Source organism: Colletes gigas, unplaced genomic scaffold, assembly GCF_013123115.1.
Source record: "Colletes gigas isolate AHSC1104 unplaced genomic scaffold, ASM1312311v1 Colletes_gigas_Sc00001, whole genome shotgun sequence".
NCBI lineage: Eukaryota > Metazoa > Arthropoda > Insecta > Hymenoptera > Colletidae > Colletes > Colletes gigas.
This window is the reverse complement of record NW_025106630.1, coordinates 11,229,660-11,253,650: the sequence shown is the minus strand read 5'-3', so window position 1 is coordinate 11,253,650 and position 23,991 is coordinate 11,229,660. Positions and strand designations below refer to the sequence as shown.

Below are 23,991 nucleotides of genomic sequence, written 5' to 3'. Positions count from 1 at the left end.
TTCGTTATTTTCGGCCACTATAACCAGGATATTTTGCTGATAGATTACAGTACAAACATTATTATAAATATGGCCGGATGTAGAGGAATCATTAATTCAAAAATGGCCAGTGCCATAATGTTCAATAATATGTTATTAAATTGTATGGAACTCCTTGCTTCTATAGTATTTTAAGTTTGAAAAAGATGAGTATCTGTTGCGCGTCTCATTCGTATTCGCTTCGGAATAGTATTACACGTTAAGATTTTCTTCTTTTCTTTTTTCGATTTAGTCAATAACAAGATCCTTAATGTCCTAAAGATTAGATTTCAACTTACGACTAGAAATTTGTTTAACACAGAGGTATTTCTACTAATGAAGGACGGGTTTTTCTATAAAAAAAGATTCAAATACAAGTAGAAATATGAAAAACGCTCGACATCTCGTAACGCATAGATAAACTATAAAAGAAAACAAAAGAAAAATCTTTTCTAAAACTTTTTATACTCCGAATTGCCCGAAGTTGAGGGTTGATGCTAGTAATCTCTACTGGTAGGTGAAGTCATTTTTCCGCCGAGATGCGAATTGGATGGAGACTTTGAACCTACAAGTGAAACGAATTTAACCCTTTTCATTGATACACGTTGAAACGTTTACGAACTTACAGGTTTTCACTAGTTTGTTTCTTGGATTATTTTTACAGGGATGTTCACCCATGAGATGTTCTCTCCACTTATTCTGATTCACGAGATTGGAGCAGAGCGGGCAACGGTCATATCCTTCGATGGGATCTGTAACGCAAGCGAATAATTTACAAATTATTTCGAACATACCTGCTTTTATTTTTCAGCCCGTTGTCGTACATACTTAGACACTTGTTACTTTTTCTATGTTCCGCGAACGAATTCTCGTGGATTGCCAGTTTGCAAGTTTCGCACTTTATGTAATTGTTTCTCATATCGCATTCGTCTAAAAGAAGCAAGTAGGTTGTAATTACGGGCATACTTTTTAAATTCAAATCGAACAAAGGAACACTCACTTAATAAGTGTAGGCTTAAATATGAAATTTCCACCACTTGCTTGCACGCTTCGCATTTCGTCAACATAGGACAGCTTCTCCAATAATGAATATTCAACCCTTCTTCGGAATACCCTTGCCCCTTGGAATGGCAGAATATACACATCCTATGAAAGAAAACCATATACACGAACAATGTTATGCAATTTATCTTTGTAATACGACTGGAGTTAACTCACTTGTCACCCTTGTGATCCGTGCTATTTTCGGACGGAGACGTTATACTCGTTGAACTTCCGGTACTAACGACAGGACTCGTTCTAGACGGCGACTTTGTTAAGTTTGCTACGTTGTTCTCCGTAGACTTGGTTCGCGTCGGCGTTGTCGTTTTGTGACACGCGTCCGCTTCTTTTTTCCTCTGTTAAAAAAACGTTACAAAATTACAATGACAAACGTTTACAAATGTTGGTTTTTTATAATACCTGAAGATCGATAAGATCGAATTCGTGAAACAGTTGTCGGTACAACAAGTTCCGTCTGGTGATATCATCGTCCGGAGGCAATTGCTTGCGGACCAATCTGGGATTCACTTTGTACACCAACACCAGAATCCTTTCCGATACTTTCCTAACTGCTTCCGCCGGATGGTGCAAACCCGAGGAACCCAACTCTGACAACGTTCGACAAGTGAGTCCACTGCAACAATTACAGTGCCTTATCAGAGTAATTGCGTTTTAACGATGCAGGCTTAATATCGGGGGTCGACCTCTGCGAGCAAGATTCCATTGAATGTTGCGGGCAGAGGTCTTACGTTTCTAGATCTTTTCATACAACGAGCACGAAGCTATGCGATCGAAGTTACGTTGTTTAGAGTCACCTTTGTTTGTCGGTTGATATTCCGTGATTCAGGATCAGCTGCTCCACCATTTCGAGCCTGCTAAGAGCCAACCGTTGATGCGTGCTGCTGCTTACGGGTCTCGTCAAGTGCACCGGTATTATGTGCAATTCTCTCACGCATTTGCAATCTGCCATACTCAGTATCGTGTGCACAGCCATGTTATGGATCCTCGGCGTAGTGTCGCCTGACTTGGTCAACAGTTCCGGAAGTAGACGTTCCACGCTTCTCGCGATCTCGGTCGACGACACTCTAAGGAAAAACGACGATTTGCGATCGATTTGTCAGACGAAGTGCATAGTACGACGACCATACCTGTCCGTCGCAAACTCTGAAAAGAAAATCCTGATCAATTGCGCTGCCAGGCTATACACGCTGAACACTTTATCCCTGAGAGCTCTGTGCAACAGCAAAATCGTAGCTCTGGCCGTTTTGTTCGCCGAATGTTTCGACACCTCCGGATCGAACGTTTTCAGTTCCTCTTTCAGCTGCATCAGCCCCTCCTCTTTGTCCGTGAATTGCTTCGAATAGAACTTTTCTACCTGAACGGATTAATTATATCAGTTATCGTTGTTGAGGTTTCAATCGAAGGAATCGTTTTGAAACTTGCATCACCATTTCCATTCCGAAGACGGCTATTGGTAACGCGGCTTGCTTCTTCTCCCTGTCGTTCAGCTTCGAGATCACCTTCGTGTCCGTGTTCTCCATGTGGCATTCCCTCGTGAATTCGTTCGTGTGCGAGCTGAATAAACGAATTGTGATGTCAGATATCCTGAATATCTTGTAGAAAATCGAGGACATCTTACTGTCTTAGAGCGGGGATCGTTCTCTCCTCGTAAGCTTCGTAGCTGGATCGAAGCGCGGGCCCCGCCGACTTAGTCTTCCGTCTGAGGGATCCTTTGTTGCAGTTGTTCTGCCTCTCTACGACTCCGTTCGTAGGACTGTCCGTCACTTCTGTACAATCAAAGGATAATTAACCGTCTCTGTCGATGTTTGCGATTTAACGATTAACAAAAACTGTACCGGGGCTGTTTGGTTTTTGATGCAGAGGCGAAACGGGTGGTTGATGAGCGGGGCCAGTCGGCGATATAGCCCCGTCGCGATTAGGTGGAATCACTAGTCTCGGAGGAGACGTGATGTCCTCGGGAACAGTAGCCGCGTTCGAGGTACACGTATCCACCGATATCGGTTCTTTCCCCTCCACCGACGACAGGTTATTTTTTTCCAATTGCTATTTATGCCACGAACAACATATAAGTACTCAAGGATCTGAATCTATTAAAAATGTCGCAACACTCTGCGCTTACCCCGTGAATTTCGAGTAGATCCTGCACTTCTAAACTCTGATAGACCTGCTGTCTGTATTGTTGCGCTTGTGCTTTCTTCGCCTTGGCCTTGTCGTAATCCTCCAACGCTATGGCGTACTTCTTCTCCAGTTCGTATTTCCCGAGTCGTTCACCGGCTTTTCGCAAGTTCTCCATGGCCACTTTCAGCTTGGAAGCGTACTCGAATCTCTCCTCTGGAAAATACATTCGCGTTCGAGCTTTCGCGCTGACGATATAACCTTTTCTCCCCCCGCTTACCTTCCACCGCCTGCAACTTTTTCGCCTCCATTTGCCGGATGATCTTGGCGACCTCGCGATCGACGTACATTTCGAAGGCTAGATCGTCGTACGGGGACGTGTAATGTGGATTGTACGGCGCGTCTCCCTGCCCCGTCAGCTCTTGCCCGTAAGGTTCCCCGAGAATATTGATAGCGATAAGTCCAACCTGTGGTGCACGTTCGTAAAATGCACTTATAAACGCATTTGATACCAGAGGTTTATTATTACGCACCTGCTGGTAAACATTGTGCGCGTTATTGTGCTGTTTGTGCAGTCTCAGTTTCAAGGAGACAGCCTCTGTCTCCGGAAGCGCTACGCTCTTAAGCTCTCTGCTTTTGTACATGGTCGAGGCATTGTCGGACAACGTAATGTAACCCAAATAATTGAACTCCGTCGTTACGGAGGCATTCTCTTCCCTCGACGTCCAAATCTCCAGTTTCTCGGCTGTAAAGATTTCATCGTCCGTTAGCAACTACGAATAAGACAATTTTCCGGTTTACGCTTTAAGGGAGAAGAACAAATTAATTGCAGAAATTGCTGGATATATTGCTCGGAAGGACCCTATGGGAAGGAACAAATATTTCGCGGACACTGCACTGTTGTTCGTCGCACAGCAGTGAATGGAATAAGAAACGAGGGTGAAACGGAAATAGTAAAATGAAGGCAATCCCAAGGGAACGGGGTTGGAGCGTTAATTTGATTTTCTTTCATTGCTGAATTGCTTTTCAGAGAAAGCCGAGGGTAGTCTCCGGTCGTGACTGAATTTTCAAACGCTTCAAAAGAGGAACGATTGACCGAATGTTTAATTTCTCAAGTTAACTTACGAATAAGGTACTGATGAGCTAAGACTTGTATTCTCGTAAGCTTCGTCGGTCCGTGGAGGCGCAGTATGAGTTCCTGAGGATACGTACATCTTCTTGAACTCTGCCAACCCCTTACCGTCGGTCCATGAACATTCAGTTCCAGCGAAGAGTGTCTGTCCTCTTCGCCTGCGGTTATTCGAGACGTTAGAGGGACGAAAGACTATAATTTCGATTACAAATTGCAAAATGATATTTGGGTTCCTCTAATCGCTTTTACCTAAACATTTCGTTACATCGCGATATTCGATACGATCGGGTTCGTTCTCTTTTCTAAACAAAAATGGAGATTCCCATATAATCGATAATGTTTTAACTCTGAAATTATACTTTGAACGATGGACCACCGACACGAAACGGTGTCACGCGATACTGCGGCTTAGAGCACGCTTCGACGATCACAACAATCGAAGATGCACGTTACGGCATGGGTTCGCGTGTTTTTTAATCGAAATTCGCTCGAATAATTTAATCACAGCGGAAAGAACGAATTGGTTACGATTTCGTTTGATCAGGCCCGCTAGAGCGATTCGCAAGGTGCAAGAAAACGCGGAAGCCCACGTGTCGAGTCGTCGGTGTTAATTTGTTTTTCCAGCGTCAATCGCCCGGAAAAATGGAATGCTTTCGACATGGAAAATTAATGTCCACGCGTGGCCACGGGGACGCAGCTTTGTACGATCTGAAATCTAATAAATATATATTTTTTTCCCCCCATTAAGAAGCGCATAGTGATTCCGCGATGTCTTCAGGCCTAAGAAAAGATTCGCGCACAGCTCGAGGTTAACGTCGTTCGACCGATATCACAATCACAATTCGATGTCTTCTTACTGGTGGCGTATACGACGTGGAATCCAATTTTTCTCGGCATGACGAGGCGGTGATTTTCTGACGACGAGAACGACGAGCCGGAGAAGCTGACGGACAGACGCGAAGAGGAAAAAGTACGACGGGAGAAGGGGAGACGTGGAAAACGTCAAAATCTAAAAGGCACAGCCATCTGAAAGCTCGATAAGGGGAGCTTGCAAGTTTCACCCCGGCGCGTAGGCAACGCCACTTGCACGTCTGGCCGCGGCGAAGCTTGCGACAGAACTGCCGTACTGCACCCGTTCCGCGAGCGGAAACTCTGCTCTTGAGCGTTTTCACTCGTCAGAAGAGCTGCTCTCGCGATTTCGAGTCCTTTTATATAAAAAAACGAGGAGAGCAGCTATTCGATTCGAAGGAGCAAAACGGCAACAGAATATTGTTCTTTTGGTTTCTCAAATACTATGTATCGTTTTTATATTAGATGAACAAATATGAAGCGGGGGATCGTTTTCTAAGTATGCGACGCGTCCCAGTCGATTCCGTTCAACGGTGGATAATATTATCGCGAAGATCAACCCTTTCATTTGGTTACGCCGATCCGAGAAATTATAATTCACGTTTATTCGAGGGTTTCTTTTATGACTTGACTCTTCGTACGTGGCACATTGCGATACCGTCTTATGCTTCGCTCAAGTCGAAATACATATAGTCTGTAATTTCGTAATGGATCAATAAACGGAGGCTGTGTGACGTCAGAGGGTGCGGCGAGGGTGGAATCGCTCGGTAGAATCGTTATATGTGTATCGTGTCGGTCATTCACGACCACGTGCGCACCGGCACGTGCTTTTTAATATTAAGTACAAGGGTACGCGTCGATTAATTCGTGCCGTTAGACGAATTACTCCTGACTCGTCTTAGAATGAATTTTCCGTGCTACGAATGCGTAAAAATGATACATTTATTTAAAAAAACGTTCATCGACGTACAATTTTTTATTTATACATGTTTTGATTTATATGTTATTAGGTAGTATCGGGAATGTTTCTTGGAAATCTTGGATCGTGATTCAGCCTATGTAGTGGCAAAAAGATACAGGAGACCTTTTGCAAACTGGAAGATTTCAGACCCCCCCAATTTCGATTCTCCATAAACACGATCTACAAACGAAATTGGCACTTCACCTATAGTATATTTAAGTTGCCTAGCCCTGACAATCATTTCCATCTGAAAAACATATCCCTTTGATACACAGGACTGTATCAGCTTCTCCAGTGCTTCTTTCTTATATAATCTGTAATTTTAACAATGTGTAACAAGCGTAACATAAAATCTGTGCAAGTCTGCTATAAGTTCTAGACCTAAAGCTTCCTGTAAGATCACTGGCACCTGGTCTCAATAAAATTTGTGTTAAGAAATTTGCTCCTCTGCTTATCAGTTTTCTTTTGAAGTCCCAACCATAAACTCCACCACCTTGAGCATACCTTGTACCACTGACAATATCTAGATCAAGGTATCTTTGTTGCTCTATCATCTTGGGGATGAATTTTGGCTGAAAAAGGTGAGCCTATGTTAGCTTCAACAACATAAATTAAAACAATCCTTTCAAGAACAAATTATATACATGATGAGATAGATCAGCATCCATGATAACAATAAAATTCCCTGTAGCATGTTTGATCCCGTGCATGTACGCGGTTCCCAGTCCAAGTTTCTTTTCCCTTGGCCTCAACAATATTTTCTCTTTCCCATATAGATTTTGCAGCTGCTCTGCCATGGCCAATGTTCCATCCGGAGAACCATCGTCTATCACGATTATCTCATAATCAAGTTCGCTAGAATGTTGCATATTGTCGCTTGACTGATCAATTTTACAGACTTCATGTTCTTAATTGTTTAATTTCACCGTACGAGGTTCACGACTTCGTTCGAGAATTGAGGTTATGTTGCCATTGTAGTTACCTCGCGTCCATGTACTTCACGATAAGCCAAATAATTATGGGCAAATTTTCGATTTCGTTGTACGTCGGTAGCAAAATCGAGTACTTGTCATTTTTCGCTAATTCCTTTATATCTTTGTTTGTTTGTTCCTTTTCTACCATCTTGACAGCACTCTCCGGTACACGAAGCGTTACGGACGAAACCTTTCTTACCGACTGCTGCACCGATAGCAATTCACACGGTTTTGTTAAACTTGTCGATAAAACAGTCATGTTCAGATGACGTGTCATGCATATGTAATAGAAGCGGGATTTTAAGTTTCGTATTTATTCGAAGGTGTCTCATTTTGGTATTAAAAGACATTTAAATCATTTTTTAGCCGAAAGGAACAAGTATAATCGAAATATATCTGTCTATATAGCGTTGTAAAGTTGCCCGAACTGTACGCGAAGTTTAAATCAAACTTTCCTTCGCTCTTGACCTGGATAATGTCTTCCAACAACCCTGCGAATTTAGCTTTCCGGCATAAAAGTGCAGTGAAACTTTGTTTCCTTCATAATTTCGGGCACAGTACCAAAAAACATTGAACGAAACCTCATAGAGAAATAAAATTTTCCACCAAGTATAGAGCTTTTCGTCGTCTAGCGGGGTCTTTTAAAGAAGGGAGATTCGAAACGTGCCTGGACATAAACAGCCATCAATCGCAATCGGAGCAAGGAACTTTTGGTGCAATATTATTCGTAGTTCTTTCGCTTTTGGAGTTCAGTCGCGTTGTCTTGTTGCAAGATATAGTTTTGAAAAATGTGCGTCTCGGATAACGAAATAATTTATCAACGCTTCGGTGCCACCGCTTTTAATTGCGCAGCGATGCTATCCTACTGTGCAAATTAATAAATTTTTTAGCTACACAACAAGCGAAGGAAGTAGTTTAGAGTAGTATATTTTAACGAGGATTTATTCGTAAGATGCTCGTTATTTCTCTCGCTCCGAATCCAAAGCGGAAAGTCAAGAAACTCTGCTCGATTTCAAATTCCACGGTTCGCGAGCAAAATGGCGGGATGTAATATGAAATAGTTACAGCTCCTTTCAATTTCAAATACAATTTGCCAGTACCGATTACGATTGCGGGAGATGGTGCGAAAGTATACATATATGCAACCGTTGCTTCCGTCGCGTGCGACAAAGGTCGACCAACCGACGCCCCCACTACGTCGCGACGCAAGAGCGTACCACGACGACGACCTCCCACCGCCGACCTCGAGATCCCGTGGAGCAGCCGCTGTCCCGAAGCAAAACGACGCTCCTCGCTGCACTCTTCGGTCGTCCACGGACCTAGAGTGTTCGTTCTATTCACCGAGCGGTGTGTGGTCAGCGTGTTGTATCTCTGCGATTATAATCGACGTGTCGTCGGTACGTAGACCGGTGAAAACGTCACCGTCACGCACGTGTGAGTCACGCTCGGTAAAGCTCCGGGAAGTTTAAGAGCGACGCGAGAAAATCGTTGAAAAAAACCACGGCGGTTCCTCCACGGATTCGTTAAATCTTCCGTGGGTGTGTACGTGCGGTACATGTGCTACTGTGTAATACCGAGTGTGATAATCGCTGGTGATCGTTTTACCCCTCTCGATTCGAAGCGTTATTTCGATTCGTTCGAGTCGCGACAGCCCGCCGACACGAATCGCATACGCGTGTCGTTTTTTTCTGACAGGTCGATTCCTTCGTTGGTAAAAGTGCAAAGAACCGCGAACGCCGGTGCATCGCGTCGTTTCGCGCTGAATAATTCAATAGTACTCCGAGATGATTTATCGGACGGAGCGGGGACGGACTGGTAAATCGCGAATGAATGGGGCGATAGTTCCTTCGTTCGCGTTCGGCTATCGGGAGGAAAGAGCTTCTCTAACGGGTGCATGCGAGCAAGGGTGGTGACCTTCCCCGGGGGACGGGTGGACACGGCACGGGATGTCCCAGATCCATCTGGTCGCAGCATCAGCGTCGATTAATCGAACGGCAGCGTGGGCCCGTCGTAAAATACGCGTCTCGTCTCGTAGGTTCGGGAGAGAGAGTGGCGGCGATATTTCTGGTCCAGGTAGCCGGGCCATGCGGTATTTTATAGGGTCGGGGGCGGGTTTCTCCGGATTTAGCGTAGGTCTGACGGAGGAGCGGAGAATCGGGCTGGCCGGCGAGCGAGCGGACTGGCTCGGGCAAATACCAGCAAGCATGGCGTACGCTGCACGAGGGGTAGATTGGTCCGCTCCGCACCCTGCGATCAATAAACCCACCGAGAGGGAGCAGCTCCGTGACGAGTCGCGCTACTCCGTGCTTCTGCTTCTCTCCTCTCCTCGTTTCTCCGTTTTCCCCCGTGTACGTTCCTCTCTTGCGTTCGCCCCGTCTTCATCCTGCACCCACCCCCGTGCCATCAACGATTCAGCACGTGCACAGCGTTTCACCGGCGCTTTTGAAAAACGACCGGCAACGTGTTCCGGCGGGGGAGATTATCGCGAACCGACGGACGCCAAAGGCGTTCGCCCACTTTCAGTTTTCGCGCGTCGATTTCCGCGTGCCTCCTTTTTATTTCGCAATTTTCGTTCAGCCTCGCCTCGCCTTTCAACCCTCTCGACGCGTCGAGGCTATCCTCGGACCCCCGATGGGTCAAGCTTCTCGCTGCTCCGCTTTGCTTTGCGTGCCGTTTTCGTTCGCCCGCAGCGACAGGCTATGCTCGATGCACACGACGGTAGCGTTATTGGTCGTATGAGAATGTAGAAACAGTGGGAACTATCGAGTACGACCGATGGCGTGTACTGTCCCCGGTCAGCAGCTTGCGACGATCTCGCGGCCATGCATGATCATTTTCGGCCCGCGTTTCGGGAATCGCACCGAGCCAGCCGCTCCGTTTGAACAACCAGTCGGCCTTGAACCGCACAAAGGTCGCACGATTCAAATATATCCGTTGAAAGAACGCGTAGGCGGGACACGCGCCGATCCGCTTCCAGACGGGAAACGATCCAGGAAATTCGAGATCCGTGCGTGTCTTTTCCCCGCGGGGGTGGGATAGAAAGTGTCGGCGTGGCTGTCGCGCGAACCCCTCCGCGTTCCTCGCGGTGCAACCACGTTCAGTTCTGTGTTTTTATTGTGAGTTCAGGTGAGAATCAGTGCGATCAAGGAAGTAAGGATCAGGATGTGGCGCGATCCTCCAGGAGGTGGGTTTCAAATACCCACCTACGTCGCAACGATGTTGCTATTGGCTCTCTTTGCATTAACGAACGGTGAGTAACATCCCGCGAACGATAACAAACTTAAAAGCGAAATAAGGAAACGAAGAAGAAAGTGAATTATTACCTTACGGTTCGTTGATTTCGGAGTAGCTGACAGAACGTTCAAGATGTCGGGAGGGAAATATAATTAGATTTTAAAGATAATAACACTGCTCGACGCCGGGAACCCTTCTTCGTGTAGAGCCAGGTGTTCTTGGTAGATTGATGAATCAGAATCTGGTAATTAGGGACAATGAATTTCTCGGCCGCGTCAGGTTTTTGAGAGATAAACGATTAAAGACGAAGCAATCTTATTTATACCCATGAAAAATTGCTCGAAAAACCTGTGTCATCGGATTTATATCAATTTTTATATTTTTTAAAACATTTTATAAAGAAAGCGAGGTACGGAATCGAGTAGACTATTTAAATTTAAAGGCAGACTGTGCTCCACTGCATAATGCATGTGTCCAAAGACCACATCCTCTACATCCGTACCACTCTTCCTCATTACGATCGGATTCACCACAGACGAAGCATTCATTTTCATCTAGAGGGATGCCATTATTCCCAACGTCGTTAAAGTACTCGTACATCGATGCCCTCAGAGTCGGAGCTTATGCACTTTCATTAATCTTTTATCCAGAAGGTAAAATTGCTGTTTAGATATCCAGTAAGAAAAATAACAATTCAAAGCAGTGCTTGCCAGCTGTTTATTTTATTAAAGACTTGACATAATCGAAGCAACCTTGAAAAACATTCACTCGCGTGCATTCGCCAAGTCCTTCAGCTAACAATGACGAATCGCTCTACGCTAGTTCGTTTTATTGAGAGTAGAGTCCAGCATTAAACAAGATGGTTCAAAACAAAGCAGCGTTCTTAATTTCTGGGTGACTGGCATTTCCCGCTGACCGGCATTCCCCCACTCCCCCTGCTTCGTAGATTTTAATGCGTTGAATGCATTCTTGAAATTAGAATTTCTGCATCTCATTCAATTTTATTAAAACTCGCGTTTTCCCGAAAGTTCTAGATTCAGATCTTATGTTTACAATTATAATTTGAGGTGTGTTTTGAATTAACAAATGGAGCAAAATAGTGGAATACCCCTTTAAACGATTGCTCGTAGCGTTGATGGCGCTTCTTGAATTTGATCCGTTTATTATTAGAGAAACCATGTGCGTCGTGAATATTTATGGGAAGCGAATCACCGTTTCTTTTTTGCTCGAAGAGAAAGCCCCTCCTGTTAAGGATACGTTGATGATTCGACCGCGTGCTTCGTTGCGTTATATCTTGGCCATCTAATCGTTTATGCATTGAGATCGTATGACGCGTTGCAAGCTGTTAGGTCAGCAGCTGACACGGTAACTCGTCTTTCGTTTAACAATCTTCCGGATGACACGTTTCTCGGTTGCTCGATCAATAGTCCGATTAGCGACGCTCGATTCTGTCGTCGGTTCGTTGCCATTAACGTAACAAAAACCGACTCGTTTTTGCTGAGAACGCACTGCAACGAGCCATAAAGAGTGCCCCTAAGCGATTCACGATGCGAGAAAAATCCGTCGCCCATAAAATGCGTCTGCATGTTAGGAATCGTTGGCTTTACGCAATACGAAATAATCTTTTTCAAAAACTCTGATCGTCGTATCTGCATTCCATCCTGGGTAAGCCTACTGTGATTTATCAAACCTGACAATTGGAGCATCGTTGTAAAATTGCGAGTAAATAGAAAACTTGAGGCGAGAAGCTGGCAGAATCCAACTACGTAGCATATTCGGTTAAGCAGATCATTGGACCGGAGGCGTAATGTGGTCGATGGTGCGAGGCCAGTAAGAATAACAAAGACACGAATTTTGGATACGTCGAACAAGGAAAGGCAAGAAGAAACGTAGAAGCTATAAACCACGCTGCAATGATCAAACAAGGAGGTCATCAAAGTTTGAGAGAGCACGAGTCCTTCATCTTAAATAAAAAAAGCAAAAACACCAAGATGAATCAAGCGTTGCTCCAAGATTTTTAAGAACAGGATCGCGAGGAGAGTTGAATCGAGCAGGTAAGTTTCGAAGCGAAGGCTTTGGATGCAAGCCGCGTAAGTTGTGCTCCGATGCAAATCCAAAGCATAAACAGTGCATGCGATACAGTCGTCATTGCACGATGACTCCGGAATTCAAGGAAAAAGAAGCATAACGGATGTGCATTAATTCCTCAGCGTCGATGATCGCATCTCTCGAGACATCGACGTAACAGCCGTTAATAGAACAACGAATACGTACTTGGTCGATGCGTTTCGCACACCTTGCACTTTCTGCAACGCATTTTTTTGGGGGGGGGAAAGAGAATTTTCTCCAGTCGTAGGACGAGGGGAGCGTACAAAGGGAAGACGGAGCCTCGCCATCGGCGTTGTCGATGCAATCTCGAGTCCCGGGTTCGTTTCGAGTCCATCACTCCGTGAAAGGTCCACGAGGCGTAGGTAGAAACGGAGCACGGAGTGCAGCTGTCGAAGGAAAGACCGAGAAAGGTGGCGGGGCTAGGGGAGGGACCAAGGGAAAGGAACAGCTGCTGTTCCCAGAACGGACTCTCGTGCTTGAAAGAGAATCGCATTTTGTCGGAGCACCGTACCGCCAGGTGAATCCTTTGATTTTACGTCGATGATTCAGTGGAAGGTGGAGCGAAAAAGATGGCCGAAAAACAGCAGCCCGGAGAGAACGTTCGTCATCCCGACCGGGGAGAACCATCGCTGGAACGTTCAAAAATAGTCGCTCCTAAATCGTAGAAATCATCCGAAAAACCCGCGTGCTCGACCTTTCGAGCGCTTACGTTTCCATGCATTTTCGGTCCACGAAGTTTGCAACGCGTTAAACATAAATGTGGCTTATCCAGACATTCACAGTACGAATCTTGAAACACGAAGTTTGTAACATGGACAACTGTACACGATATTATAAAATATTCCACGAAAATGTTTAATAACGAAAGTATCAAGCGTGAACGGAAAGTACAGAGTGGGGCGTGAGCGACCCACGCGGCATCGAAAGCGTTAATCCACCGAAAAAAGGTTAAGAGCCGCTAATCCGGTCCATTGTGCGGGGGTGGTCACTCGAGTTGGTTGACCAGCAATCCTCGATCTTCGGATTTAAATCCCACCACCCTGGTACCCTCTTTTTCTCGATTCAGGCACTCGATACAGACGCTACAGTTACTCGTACTTGTCACGGTGACCCAAATTCACACTTCGCGCGGAATTAGGGTTGAAAACGAGCAACGATCGCTCGCGGCACGGTTCTCGCGCCACTCGACCGCCCGAAATCGCTGAAACGGGAATAGTCGAGCTGTGTCGCGATATCGAGCACGATGGCCCCGGTCCTCGTAGCGTTTTCAGATGTCCCGATTGTTATGGCGGTCACGATCTTTCCGGTCCCGACGCGCGTAAACGCGACTCGTAAACGTGAGTCACACGCGTAACGCCGCGGATATAGGATACCAGTATATTATAGCCGCGTACGTGCGCGTATGTTTGTTGGAAATATATTCGATGCAGCGTGTCCGGACGTTTCAAAGCTTGCCTATATATAGATCGCAGGCCGGTTATCGACCGCCAGGTATCTCGTCTTTGATCGTGAACGCGTAACGCTGTAACTTTACGAAAAATGCTTTTACGGTGTACGCTAGCCGGGTCACTGATCAATGATCCATTCCCTCTCGAACGAGCACGTTGACGAACAAGGTGGCCATTCAGCGTACGAGTCGTGCGGGGGCTCCTGGAATTCGGTCACGCGACCTCCTCCGAGAGGGTGGTTCTCGAAAAACCATATTTAATCAGCTTCTGATCGGTGGTAGATGTCATTAGGATTCATCGTCGCGATAGAAAAAAGCTTGAACCGAAATAAAAATATAACAAAACGAGGCATCGGCGATATATCACGCTTTTTATCCACGCCTCTTGAATATGATGGATACGCCGGACTCGATGGTTAAGCTACAACTGTTATACGTCATAGATCATTTTTCATCGAGTGACCGCTTTTGTATTATTTGTCGTGCAGCAAGCAGAATCAATGAAAACATCGAGCAAGCGGGACGAAACGATGACAAACACGTTGTCCCCTTCCAATTTAATAAGTTCGACAACCTATATGTCCTCGCTACGAAAATAATTCCGGCATTTAATATGGAATGCTCCTTCAAAAATGTATTTCTGTGGCGCGGAAACTGTTGAAACTGCACCGTACATTGCCGTCAACGTTTTTAACGAAGGTCAACGTACATTAATAAAACTATATAACGCGATGGGCATGATCGTGGGCGAGAATGTGTAGACAATGCCGGGGAATTGCGAATACAAATCGTCGACCGCTCAGCATCGTTCTCCTTTAACGCTAGATTTACGAACAATGATTTGCACGTATTTTTATTGCAACCCGTCACGTTGTCGGATGACCCGATATTTTTGAACAAAACTGGAACGTGCAAGGACGAAGAAAAAGTGAATAATATACCGAGACTCGTCTATCCCTTTAATTCTCGGTTGATTTCAATATGCGGGGCGATCGCATTCGGGGGTACGGTAATTAAATTTGCGCGTCGTTCGTACGGAGATAACGAACTAAGAATAGGAACGCGAGGAGGATGAAAACGAGCGATGTCAATCTGCGCGCGACAGGAGTTCCGATACGACGAAACTTGGCGAACACCTGTTCCCTGGTACCTGCGCGCCTCCTGTCGCTCGCGTTACTCGTACGGCCCCGCCAACCGGTTCTCTCGTGACTCGATTTTACGGCGTGGTGCGTTTATCCGTTCCCGCGATGGTTAAGCCGGTAGGCGGTTACGCGGGAAGAAAGTAGCACGGGTAGCTCTTGTATAATCGTAAACACGCGTAAACGCACGACTGAAACTGCACCTAAGAATAAATGGCGCCTCGAGCGCCGAAGGATCCTCCCGTGATCGACGAACCGATCGAACCGTTCGCCAAGGAGCATGGACGCCCGTCACGGAAAAGGAATCACGCATTGCCGTCTCCCTTATGGTCACGTGACGTTGATGGCATATTATTCAATAGCAGACCGGGCAACCTGTTGTTTGCTGCAATTGGCGACGCGCCAATTGGACGTGGGTGTCGCGTATCCTGGACGGGGACCGATGATAAGCGAAACCGAAAGACACGCAACAAAAGTTCCATTGACGGTGACAGTCTCCACTAATTAAATCTCTCGGCGTACCTTTAGCTCCGCGACCACGAGAAACGTACTGTCATACCGTGAACGTTGGTCCACGATCGTTGTTTCTGGGCAGGATCATGCGCTGGTGAGATTTAGGAATCGGATAGAGAATATATCAATATGGGATTCTCCAATAACAGCAGTTAAGTTTGGAATCGAAGCCTCCGGATCTCTAATCTCTAGAGTTTCCCAAAATTAATACGATGCAATTTTATACCGAACCCAAATTATCCCCTTGTTCGCAACACGGAAGAGTATCGCCCTTACACTCTTTCCCAGAGATTTTACTCATTTATATGAAAAACTGTCGGGACAAAATGATAGGACAGGTATGATAATTCATGTAAAAACGTATTAATATATTCAGGCAAAATTACACGTTCTCATGAACTTCTAACGTGCGGCTAGTTAGTGATTTATGTACTATCGCGCAGGGGGTTGATTTCTCGTGAAAAAAATAAGTCAGTAAACGTAGAATAAAGTTTTCGCATGCGAGGCGCGACACGACTTTGAATTAAACATGGGCAATGCCATTATCTGCTTCCTGTCATTTGCCACTGTATATCCACCGTCGATCGGTATTTTAGTATCTTTTATATTGTATTCAATTAAACTGATTTCGTACAGAAGGGTAAGACTGTTACTTTTTTAAATGAATTTTATTAATGCAGCAACTGTTTGAAATGTCTACCGTGTTGCTGCATACATAGTTGTGTTCTTTGAACTAAATTAATATGCGGACCGTGTAGCGCATTACGCGTATATTTTAATTCATCGAACGCCAAAATAATGTTTCCTTCGACAATTTTATCTTTCACGTGTCGTCGATAATTCCTAAACAAAAGATCATAATTGGATCCTTCCTTAGATCATAGAAATAATAGGGCCAGCCATCTGCCATGTGCGAAGATAACTTGTCGCCATTTTTCCCCGTATCTCGCGTGTTTACTATTCTCTATTATCATCGATTCACTGTCAATCTCCTTCTTTGTATTTAGTCCAATTATTTGTACGACTTGCGATTACAATTACCATGCAATTACTTCGTAATAATCCTAGTAAATGTAATCGGATTACATATGCCCAACACTGACCCCAAGCTAGCGATCGGGACCCTACTTATTTTTAATATACCCCTCTGACGCATTAACCACCGACGAGAGCAACATTTGACGATGACACAGTTATAATACTAGCGAACGAGCATCGATTAAAGTCCAACCTAGAAACACCAACCTTGGAAAAAGAGACCAGCAGGTGAAAAACAAAGTTCAGAAAACTGCACCACTTTCTGGGTCGTCGACTAAAACTTCCAGTTGAAAACAGATTTTGCTCTTATAGAAAATCGCTCTAAAACCGGTTTCGACTTATGGTATTCGACTGTGGAAACGCGACAAGTCGACCAATGCAAATTTAATACGGGGATCTTAACTCACAAAAGGTTTCTCTTCTTATCCGCAGTGGCTTACGCTGAGGATGAATCTATGGGACCGGTATTTGTCAAGGAACCACCAAACCGAATTGACTTCTCAAACGGAACCGGAGCTGTCGTCGAATGCCAGGCACGAGGAAACCCCCAACCGGATATCATCTGGGTCCGCGCCGACGGAAGTGCTGTAGGGGACGTTCCTGGGCTCCGCCAGGTACGCTTTTATTTCGGCAAACTATCGAGGCCGACTGTTGTTTCCGTACACCGGATTTACAGAGCAAAGTTGTTCTTGGTCGAACGAATATATCCCTTCTCGAATTTCGGTCAAGTCTTTGCTTTCCTCGAAAGTGCCTCTATATGCATGCACCAGCAATGCAATTAACTTTTCAGATTGCAGTTAACTACTGCCGCGCGCTAAATTAATCGCGAGGCGAATAAGAACTCCTACGGTCGAAGCCATTACTGTCGTGTAAATACGCCCAAGTTTCTTGTTACGAGTCCCGTGTACAACAATCTCGGTACATCACACCTACTCGTCATACTCGGTGCATCGAGCATCGACCAACTCTTACGACATTGATATATCGTACACCCACGCCCCGATGGGGATCGAGTAACGATCCATGGACTACGGATCGAACTTCCTCTTACTCCCAACGCGACTAATACCGTTATTAGTGCGCTTCCCACTATCGAACGCTTCGACTCCTACGAGTCGCGCGTTTACCGGTGGAACCAACGATCTTACGTCACACGTTCGACCAAGAAGGCCGAATTAATTGTCGCCTGATTAATCGCGAATTAGAACGTACTTTCGCGACGAAAAAATACCGATGTGCGTGTACAGGTATTGCCGAACGGAAACTTGGTCTTCCCGCCTTTCCGCGCCGAGGATTATCGTCAAGAGGTTCATGCTCAGGTTTACAGCTGTTTGGCACGATCGCCGGCAGGTTCGGTTCATAGCCGAGACGTTAACGTGAGAGCCGGTAAGTGTTATCCTCTTACCTTGCATTCCAAAATTACACGTAACGACGTTGCCTGGCCAGCTGTCACTTTCCAAACAAGATAACGAGGCGTACGACACGCGATTAAACTTTCATGGGGCCTAAATCGCGAGCGTCTTGCCACCGTCCAAGCTCCAGACCGACGATTTTTCCGACAATTTTTGTCGTTTACGTAATTTTTTGAGATCGAAGCAATGAATCTTGTTGCTTTACAGGTATTACCGTCAATGAATTTCGAGTTTCAGTATTTCTAATTGACACCAATCTCCAGAATTACCAATTTCAACGGCACATTTTTTCTTAGCTCGTTCCACAATTGCATGATCTTAATCGCATCCCACGTGCGCGTGATTAGGAATTACAAATTTGTGGTTGGCCGTCCGCTGATCTGCCCGTAATTTTCCAACGCGAAAGACATTGCTGTCGGTATTATTTTTACTTTGTTAAAACAAGATAAAATTATCAATTATGATTAAAAGTCGACGATGGTAAGGCGTTCGAACGTTGGCCAGGCACGGAAAAATTAAAACAATTTATTTCCAGCCGTTTCGAACAGCGAACGAACGAGCAAAGACCATGAATTCGGGTCAGTCGCGTTTCGCGTTTGCCCGTCGCGATACGCCGAGCTCAGGATATATCGGTGGCAATTATCACGGTCTCTGCGGACTTCGAGACATAATTAGAACCGGAATTCAATAATGCGTAATCGCCGCCGCCGCCGTTGTTCGCGAAAACATTTACCGTTCTTCAGTCTCTGTTAGCTATTCCGATCGCAGAGCCGGATTTACATCGTTCGAGTTGAAAAGTCTAAACATTTCGTCTGCGTTTTATCGGGACCGAATAAAAGGGTATAAATACTTTGTAAATTCGGTTTGAGAAACGCGGGATCGACGTACCGGGGACCGTCGTGTAACGAAACGTGGCATTTCGCGATCGAAAGTTTTAATTGCCGCAGCGCAGCAACAATGCTGACCTAATTTCTGCACGCAATTAAAGCACCGCGGCGCGTGTAGCTGCTCGAAAACCTCCCGACGAAATATTTCGAACGGAACGCTTAACGAGAGACTGGAGTGCGGCGTATCCGCGCGAATGCCCGTTTTAAATCCACGTTTCAACGACGATATATCGCAGTGGTGGCGCAGTACTACGACACAGACGTGAACAAGGAGTACGCGATCCGTGGAAACAGTGCCATTTTGAAGTGCGTCGTTCCGTCCTTCGTCGCCGATTTCGTCAAGGTTCTGTCCTGGCATACCGATCAGGGAGAGGAGTTCATACTTGGAGACGATTACGGTACACCACGAGCGATTCGATCGAACGATCCATCGTTCTCCGTACGAGCAGATCGAAGCCTGGTAGCTACCGCGACTCGTTCGAAAAGCAGCGTCTGAACGATCGCGTGCACGACGCTCGTCGATAGAACTCGGCGTCTAGCCACGTCGTAGCAATTGTCATGCCATAGCGAGCCGCGAATCCATATAAAGTGGAGCAATGGACCGTAAGCTCGGGTCAATCGCTCCTTTGTTCGCATAATTGCTGCACGTCGGAGTGGTCCTTAGTTACCAACGGGGCTCGAACTTTTTTCCAGCTTCACAGTCCCCCCTCAAAACCGTAACGCTTTTGAAACGATTTCCTCAAAATTCGAAACACCCTGGTACCGTTTTCACGGTTCCATATTCTCGAAATTTACAATTTTCCAACGGAAACCATTTTCATACCATCGTTAATTAAAAAGAGAAAAGAATCCGAAGAACGAGGACCACCCTATTGTGCAGACGGGTGTATATACGGGCGAGAATATCGTCGCCCGCCTCGTTAACGTTGTTCCCAGCACGGTGCTTTTACCGGGGAGCGTAGTGGCTCAAATAATTGGAGCACATCGTCGACATCGACGTCGACGTCAGACGTTCCTCTTCCCTTCCCTCTGTTTCGTCACCGTGTGTCACCGTGTCGGTGTGCCCGCACATGCGTGGAGGCCGCGCACACGAAGGAGTCAAAGTGCACCGATCGTTTGCCGCGGTGTCGACGTGTTCTCCATCTGGATGCAAGCTCGTCTGAGCTCGCGACTGCGGCGTAAGATGCTACCTCGCGAATCGATCTGCTCGAAAGGGAGACGACCGGAACGAACGCGTCACCGGAGAAGCTGTCGTCAACGTCGTGCGTCCGAGCTGCAACCGCGGCGAGAGCATCGCGATAATCGCGTCACGACGGGCACACAGGCTCGCCACGAAACGATGGAATCGACAATGCCCACCGGTCATTACAGATTTATCCTAACGCGGGCGTAGCTAACCCCCATAAATCACTCGATTCCCGTCCGCGCGTCAGATTATCAGCGTTCTCTGCCGTACCGTTGTAGTGGTGCACCAGTATTATCAGTCGGAAGTCAACAACGAGTACGTAATACGCGGCAACGCGGCCATTCTGAAGTGCAGCATACCCAGCTTCGTCGCGGAGTTCGTTCAAGTGGTCGGCTGGCAGGACGACCAGGGGAATTCTTTTAATCCGGACGAGAAGAACGGTAGGGGGTGGTTTTTAGAGGCCGACGAGAGCAGTGGTCGGATCGTTGGGCGCGTTAGTCAACGTCGTATGACTCGCGAGATTCGTTTCGACCGCGGAGGGTTGCGCGCAAAGGAACGGTTCTCGCATCCGAAATAGACAGACCGATTCATTGAACCGTACCAGACGCTAATTACGTAACGCTTCCCGTTGATTCCGACCGAGGCTTCCGGGGTGCAAACCGCGCCCTTTCGGAACAGTTTCCACGGCACCGCGAAAGCGGCCGGCCGTCTGCTTAAAATATACATGCCCCATTGATTACCAACCCGGAGTTTTAATTGGTCAACCGATCCGCTCAACTACTTGTTGGCTAATCAATTAAAAAACGCGAGGAGGGTGCTCCGTTTGGCGTTCGAGCAACGGCCGCCTTCTTCGCTGATCTCGTTAGGATGTCCTATTAACTTCACGATCTTCCTTTGTTTCCTAGGAAATTGTCTCCTTGTCTCCGGGGTTACTTTCTTACCGCGAGAGCACTTTATTTTTCGATTAACCTGGAAACTATATACTCTGTTTATTGTTTAAGATATCAGACTCTAAAGTGCAGTATTCTCGATCCGAGTCTGATCTTTCTTCTCCTTGAAATGCGTCGCATTTACACGATTCCGCTTGCGTGGAAAACTCCGTAGCGAATTAATCGCACTTACTGTATATTGATTAGTACGCGTCGCAGAAGTTTTAGCCGCTCCTTTTCTCGACGACTCTGTACTTCCCGGTCAGATGCACTTCTCTCGCGTTCTTGGCACGGTCAGCCTTCCTTCGTTTCTTCGTTGATCACCTGCCCAGTTCGCAACTGCAGTTAGCGATCAATGATCCGCGATACGAGCACGGAGACTCCGAAACGGACAGCGACCGCCAGTATCGGCGAAATACTTTTCCAAAATGCATGGTGTCTACTCGAGAGTTTAGGTGTTAAACGACAAAATTATAGAATTCCATTTGGATGCAATAAAATTACATCGAGCGTGTGCATCGATGCCTTGCGACACCGTGTCGTACCTTTAACCGTTTTATAGATCTTCTCCCCGGTCGCGCGAGACACTCTGTACGATTGGATCGCGCGAAAGAACTCTTACTCTTAATGACGCTACGGATGGCGGCTCCTGGGAGCAGAACCGAGCGGCGGATATCGGGCATTACAAGACCCGGAAGCCTCGGAACTCGGTTCCGCGAAAGTCTATAAACATCAATCGCTCGACGCTCATCGTTGCACACCTGTTTCCTCTAGTCGTGACTCAGTACTACGAAGCGGAGGTCGTGTCGGAATACGTGATTCGCGGAAACGCAGCCATCTTGAAGTGTACCATTCCCAGCTTCGTCGCGGAATTCGTGTCGGTAGACTCCTGGGTGGGAAGCGACGGTTCGACCTTCAAGCCGTCCAACGACTACGGTACTGCATTCTTGGCCCTTTTTTCCCGGTCCCGCCTCGCCTCGGACCCTTTTCTCCCATGGTCCCCGATGCTCCAGTCCCTCGTGGCTGTTTTTTTTCGCGCCGGGTCTAAACCCCGCGTTCCCCGCCAAACTTGGTAAAAGTTCAAAGTGGCACGTGGTAACGATTCGTTTCCGGTCCAGTCTGGCGGCAGTTGCACGGCGGCGGCAACGGCGAGGGTTAACGAACCATCAGCCGCGGCTCTCACGCCGGGATTATACGACTCTCTCAAGAAAATAAACGAATTAGATTCCGACGCGTCCGGCGTGCTCGGGCGTCTGTTGCTAGACGCCGTCGAACGCGGACTGCTCGCTCCAATTGGCGATCCGTGGACCGCGAAACTCGGAACAGAAGAAGCTCGTCGAGAGGGTCGTAAGCTATTTTAGCGGCGACTCGATGAGATTAGGTAGATTCGATCGAGCGTACAGTCAGCTGGCTGTTTTCCGTGCAGTCGTAACGCAACCTTATCAGCCGGAGATTCTCACCGAGTACGTGATCAGGGGCAACAGCGCGATCTTGAAATGCAGCATCCCGAGTTACATCGCGGAGTTCGTTACGGTCGAGGCGTGGATAAGGGAGGACGGAGAGGTCTATCTGCCGGAGGATCCTGCTGTCGGGCAGGGTACTATGGGGGTTCAAGTTAATCGGGGTTAGACACGTCTCACGGTAAATTCGCTCGTCTGCCGGCGACGTTGCGTGGTCTGCGGGCACTTTTTCCTCCCGCGATTAATCTGTCCCCGAGACAACCTCGCGATCAAGCCAATGCGAAACGGAACGATCGCAAAAGGCGACGAACGGTGGAAATTTCCTTTTAAACGTCACGAAGGGTGGCGCGGGCGAAGGACCCTGAGGCGCGTCGACGAGTTCTGTGAATTTAACGCGTTCGACTAATCCCCAAGCGTGTGTTTGCGTACCGCTTCTGCGTTCATCCAGTCTGTGCACCTAATCGTTTAACATGTGTGTCCTGGCGTGCCCGCGCGGGCAGTCGTTTCGCAGTTCTACGTCACCGAGGCCGAGAACGAGTACGTGATACGGGCGAACAGTGCGATCATGAAATGCAAAATACCGAGTTTCGTGTCCGAGTTCGTTCAGGTGGATCAATGGGTAGCCGACGATGGAACGGTATACACGACCGGGAACGACTACGGTAGGCGGAGGCTGTTGGTCTCTCACTCTGCGTACTTGCGAGAGAACGTTCAATTGCTTCCTTCTTTCGCTTCTCTACTTTCCCCCTTTCCTGGACGAACGAACGAACTCGCTGGGGTTAGAACGAAACCGCGCGCGTCACGCGACCACCCCTCGCGTTCTCTTACCCCGAACGTGTCGCGTCGACGGTGTATTCTGGGAAAACGCGCGTTGCAGTGGTCCAGCAGTTCTACGAGACGAGGGTCATCGACGAGTTCGTCTTGCGCGGCAACACGGCAACCTTGAAGTGCCTTGTGCCCAGCTTTGTGGCGGATTTCGTAGACGTGTTCGAGTGGCTGGCTGTCGAGGACGGGTTCACATACTCCGCGAACAGCCAAGAAGAAAAGGGTACTCCTCTCGTCTCGATTAAAAAGTGGGAGGAGAGATATTTAGCGGGTCCGCGATGAGCACGACCACGACCCTTTCATTGTTAACAGTGGCTGCAGTTCGATCGTCGTTTCCTGCCCCACGCTGTCCATTTTGTTTCAGCGAGAATTTCGAACGTGAATAAAGCAATCTAAAGGTTCGATAATTTGTCTAAAATAATCCCTGTGAATGTCAGGGATACGAACTGCAACTTCCGATCGAAATTCTGTCGGAACTAAATGGACAAAGTGTCCCGTTAATCAGTTTTTGAGACTCGTTTTAGTGGCTGCGATGTTTTCAGTTCGATCCTTTCGTATATTCTGTTTGAAGTTTGTCTCGCGGCCCCGCCGGAAACAGTTTCCATAACGCGGCGAACTCGATTTTCAGCCTGCGTTTAACTCCGCCAAACAAGTACTCCCGTCGCTTTTAATGGAATTAATAAATTGAATTCGCCATCGTG

General features: G+C 47.0%; 3 protein-coding genes across 3 annotated transcripts in view; 1 reads left to right on the top strand and 2 right to left on the bottom strand.

The window, feature by feature from the left end:
- Positions 1–52: 52 nt before the first annotated feature.
- On the bottom strand, positions 53–5,341 carry LOC122399190 (centrosomal protein of 104 kDa). Its single transcript, XM_043399721.1, has 16 exons — positions 5,185–5,341; positions 4,321–4,485; positions 3,729–3,940; positions 3,476–3,662; positions 3,200–3,411; positions 2,916–3,123; positions 2,699–2,846; positions 2,508–2,634; positions 2,208–2,434; positions 1,875–2,144; positions 1,480–1,693; positions 1,237–1,415; positions 1,019–1,164; positions 847–948; positions 645–770; positions 53–583 (listed from the first exon to the last, which is right to left on the bottom strand). The coding sequence occupies exons 1-16, from the start codon at positions 5,222–5,224 to the stop codon at positions 516–518; spliced, it is 2,631 nt and encodes an 876-aa protein (XP_043255656.1). The 5' UTR covers positions 5,225–5,341; the 3' UTR covers positions 53–515.
- An 849-nt stretch (positions 5,342–6,190) lies between these two features.
- Positions 6,191–7,300, bottom strand: LOC122394864 (dolichol-phosphate mannosyltransferase subunit 1). The gene is made up of 4 exons (XM_043392032.1): positions 7,120–7,300; positions 6,782–6,992; positions 6,519–6,709; positions 6,191–6,451 (listed from the first exon to the last, which is right to left on the bottom strand). The coding sequence occupies exons 1-4, from the start codon at positions 7,257–7,259 to the stop codon at positions 6,232–6,234; spliced, it is 762 nt and encodes a 253-aa protein (XP_043247967.1). The 5' UTR covers positions 7,260–7,300; the 3' UTR covers positions 6,191–6,231.
- Positions 7,301–8,388: 1,088 nt separating this feature from the next.
- LOC122395647 (Down syndrome cell adhesion molecule-like protein Dscam2) overlaps positions 8,389–23,991 on the top strand; it is a 65,088-nt gene continuing 49,485 nt past the window's right edge. Inside the window, exons 1-5 of the mRNA XM_043393411.1 lie at positions 8,389–8,508; positions 10,238–10,361; positions 17,024–17,205; positions 17,839–17,977; positions 19,127–19,288. Of these exons, the coding sequence (XP_043249346.1) occupies positions 10,274–10,361; positions 17,024–17,205; positions 17,839–17,977; positions 19,127–19,288 (571 nt within the window). The 5' untranslated portion in view covers positions 8,389–8,508; positions 10,238–10,273. The remainder of the gene's footprint in view (positions 8,509–10,237; positions 10,362–17,023; positions 17,206–17,838; positions 17,978–19,126; positions 19,289–23,991) is intronic.

Excerpts from the sequence above, each read along its gene's own strand:
- LOC122399190 (XM_043399721.1), bottom strand. The coding sequence starts at position 5,224 with ATGCCGAGAAAAATTGGATTCCACGTCGTATACGCCACCA. Across the intron at positions 3,941-4,320 it reads AGCTCATCAGTACCTTATTC|CCGAGAAACTGGAGATTTGG; the intron begins GTAAGTTAACTT and ends AAATCTTTACAG. Across the intron at positions 1,416-1,479 it reads TCGATCTTATCGATCTTCAG|AGGAAAAAAGAAGCGGACGC; the intron begins GTATTATAAAAA and ends TTTTTTTAACAG.
- LOC122394864 (XM_043392032.1), bottom strand. The coding sequence starts at position 7,259 with ATGGTAGAAAAGGAACAAACAAACAAAGATATAAAGGAATTAGCGAAA. Across the intron at positions 6,993-7,119 it reads GTGAAGTACATGGACGCGAG|CGAACTTGATTATGAGATAA; the intron begins GTAACTACAATG and ends GCAACATTCTAG. Across the intron at positions 6,452-6,518 it reads GATCTTACAGGAAGCTTTAG|ATTATATAAGAAAGAAGCAC; the intron begins GTCTAGAACTTA and ends TTAAAATTACAG.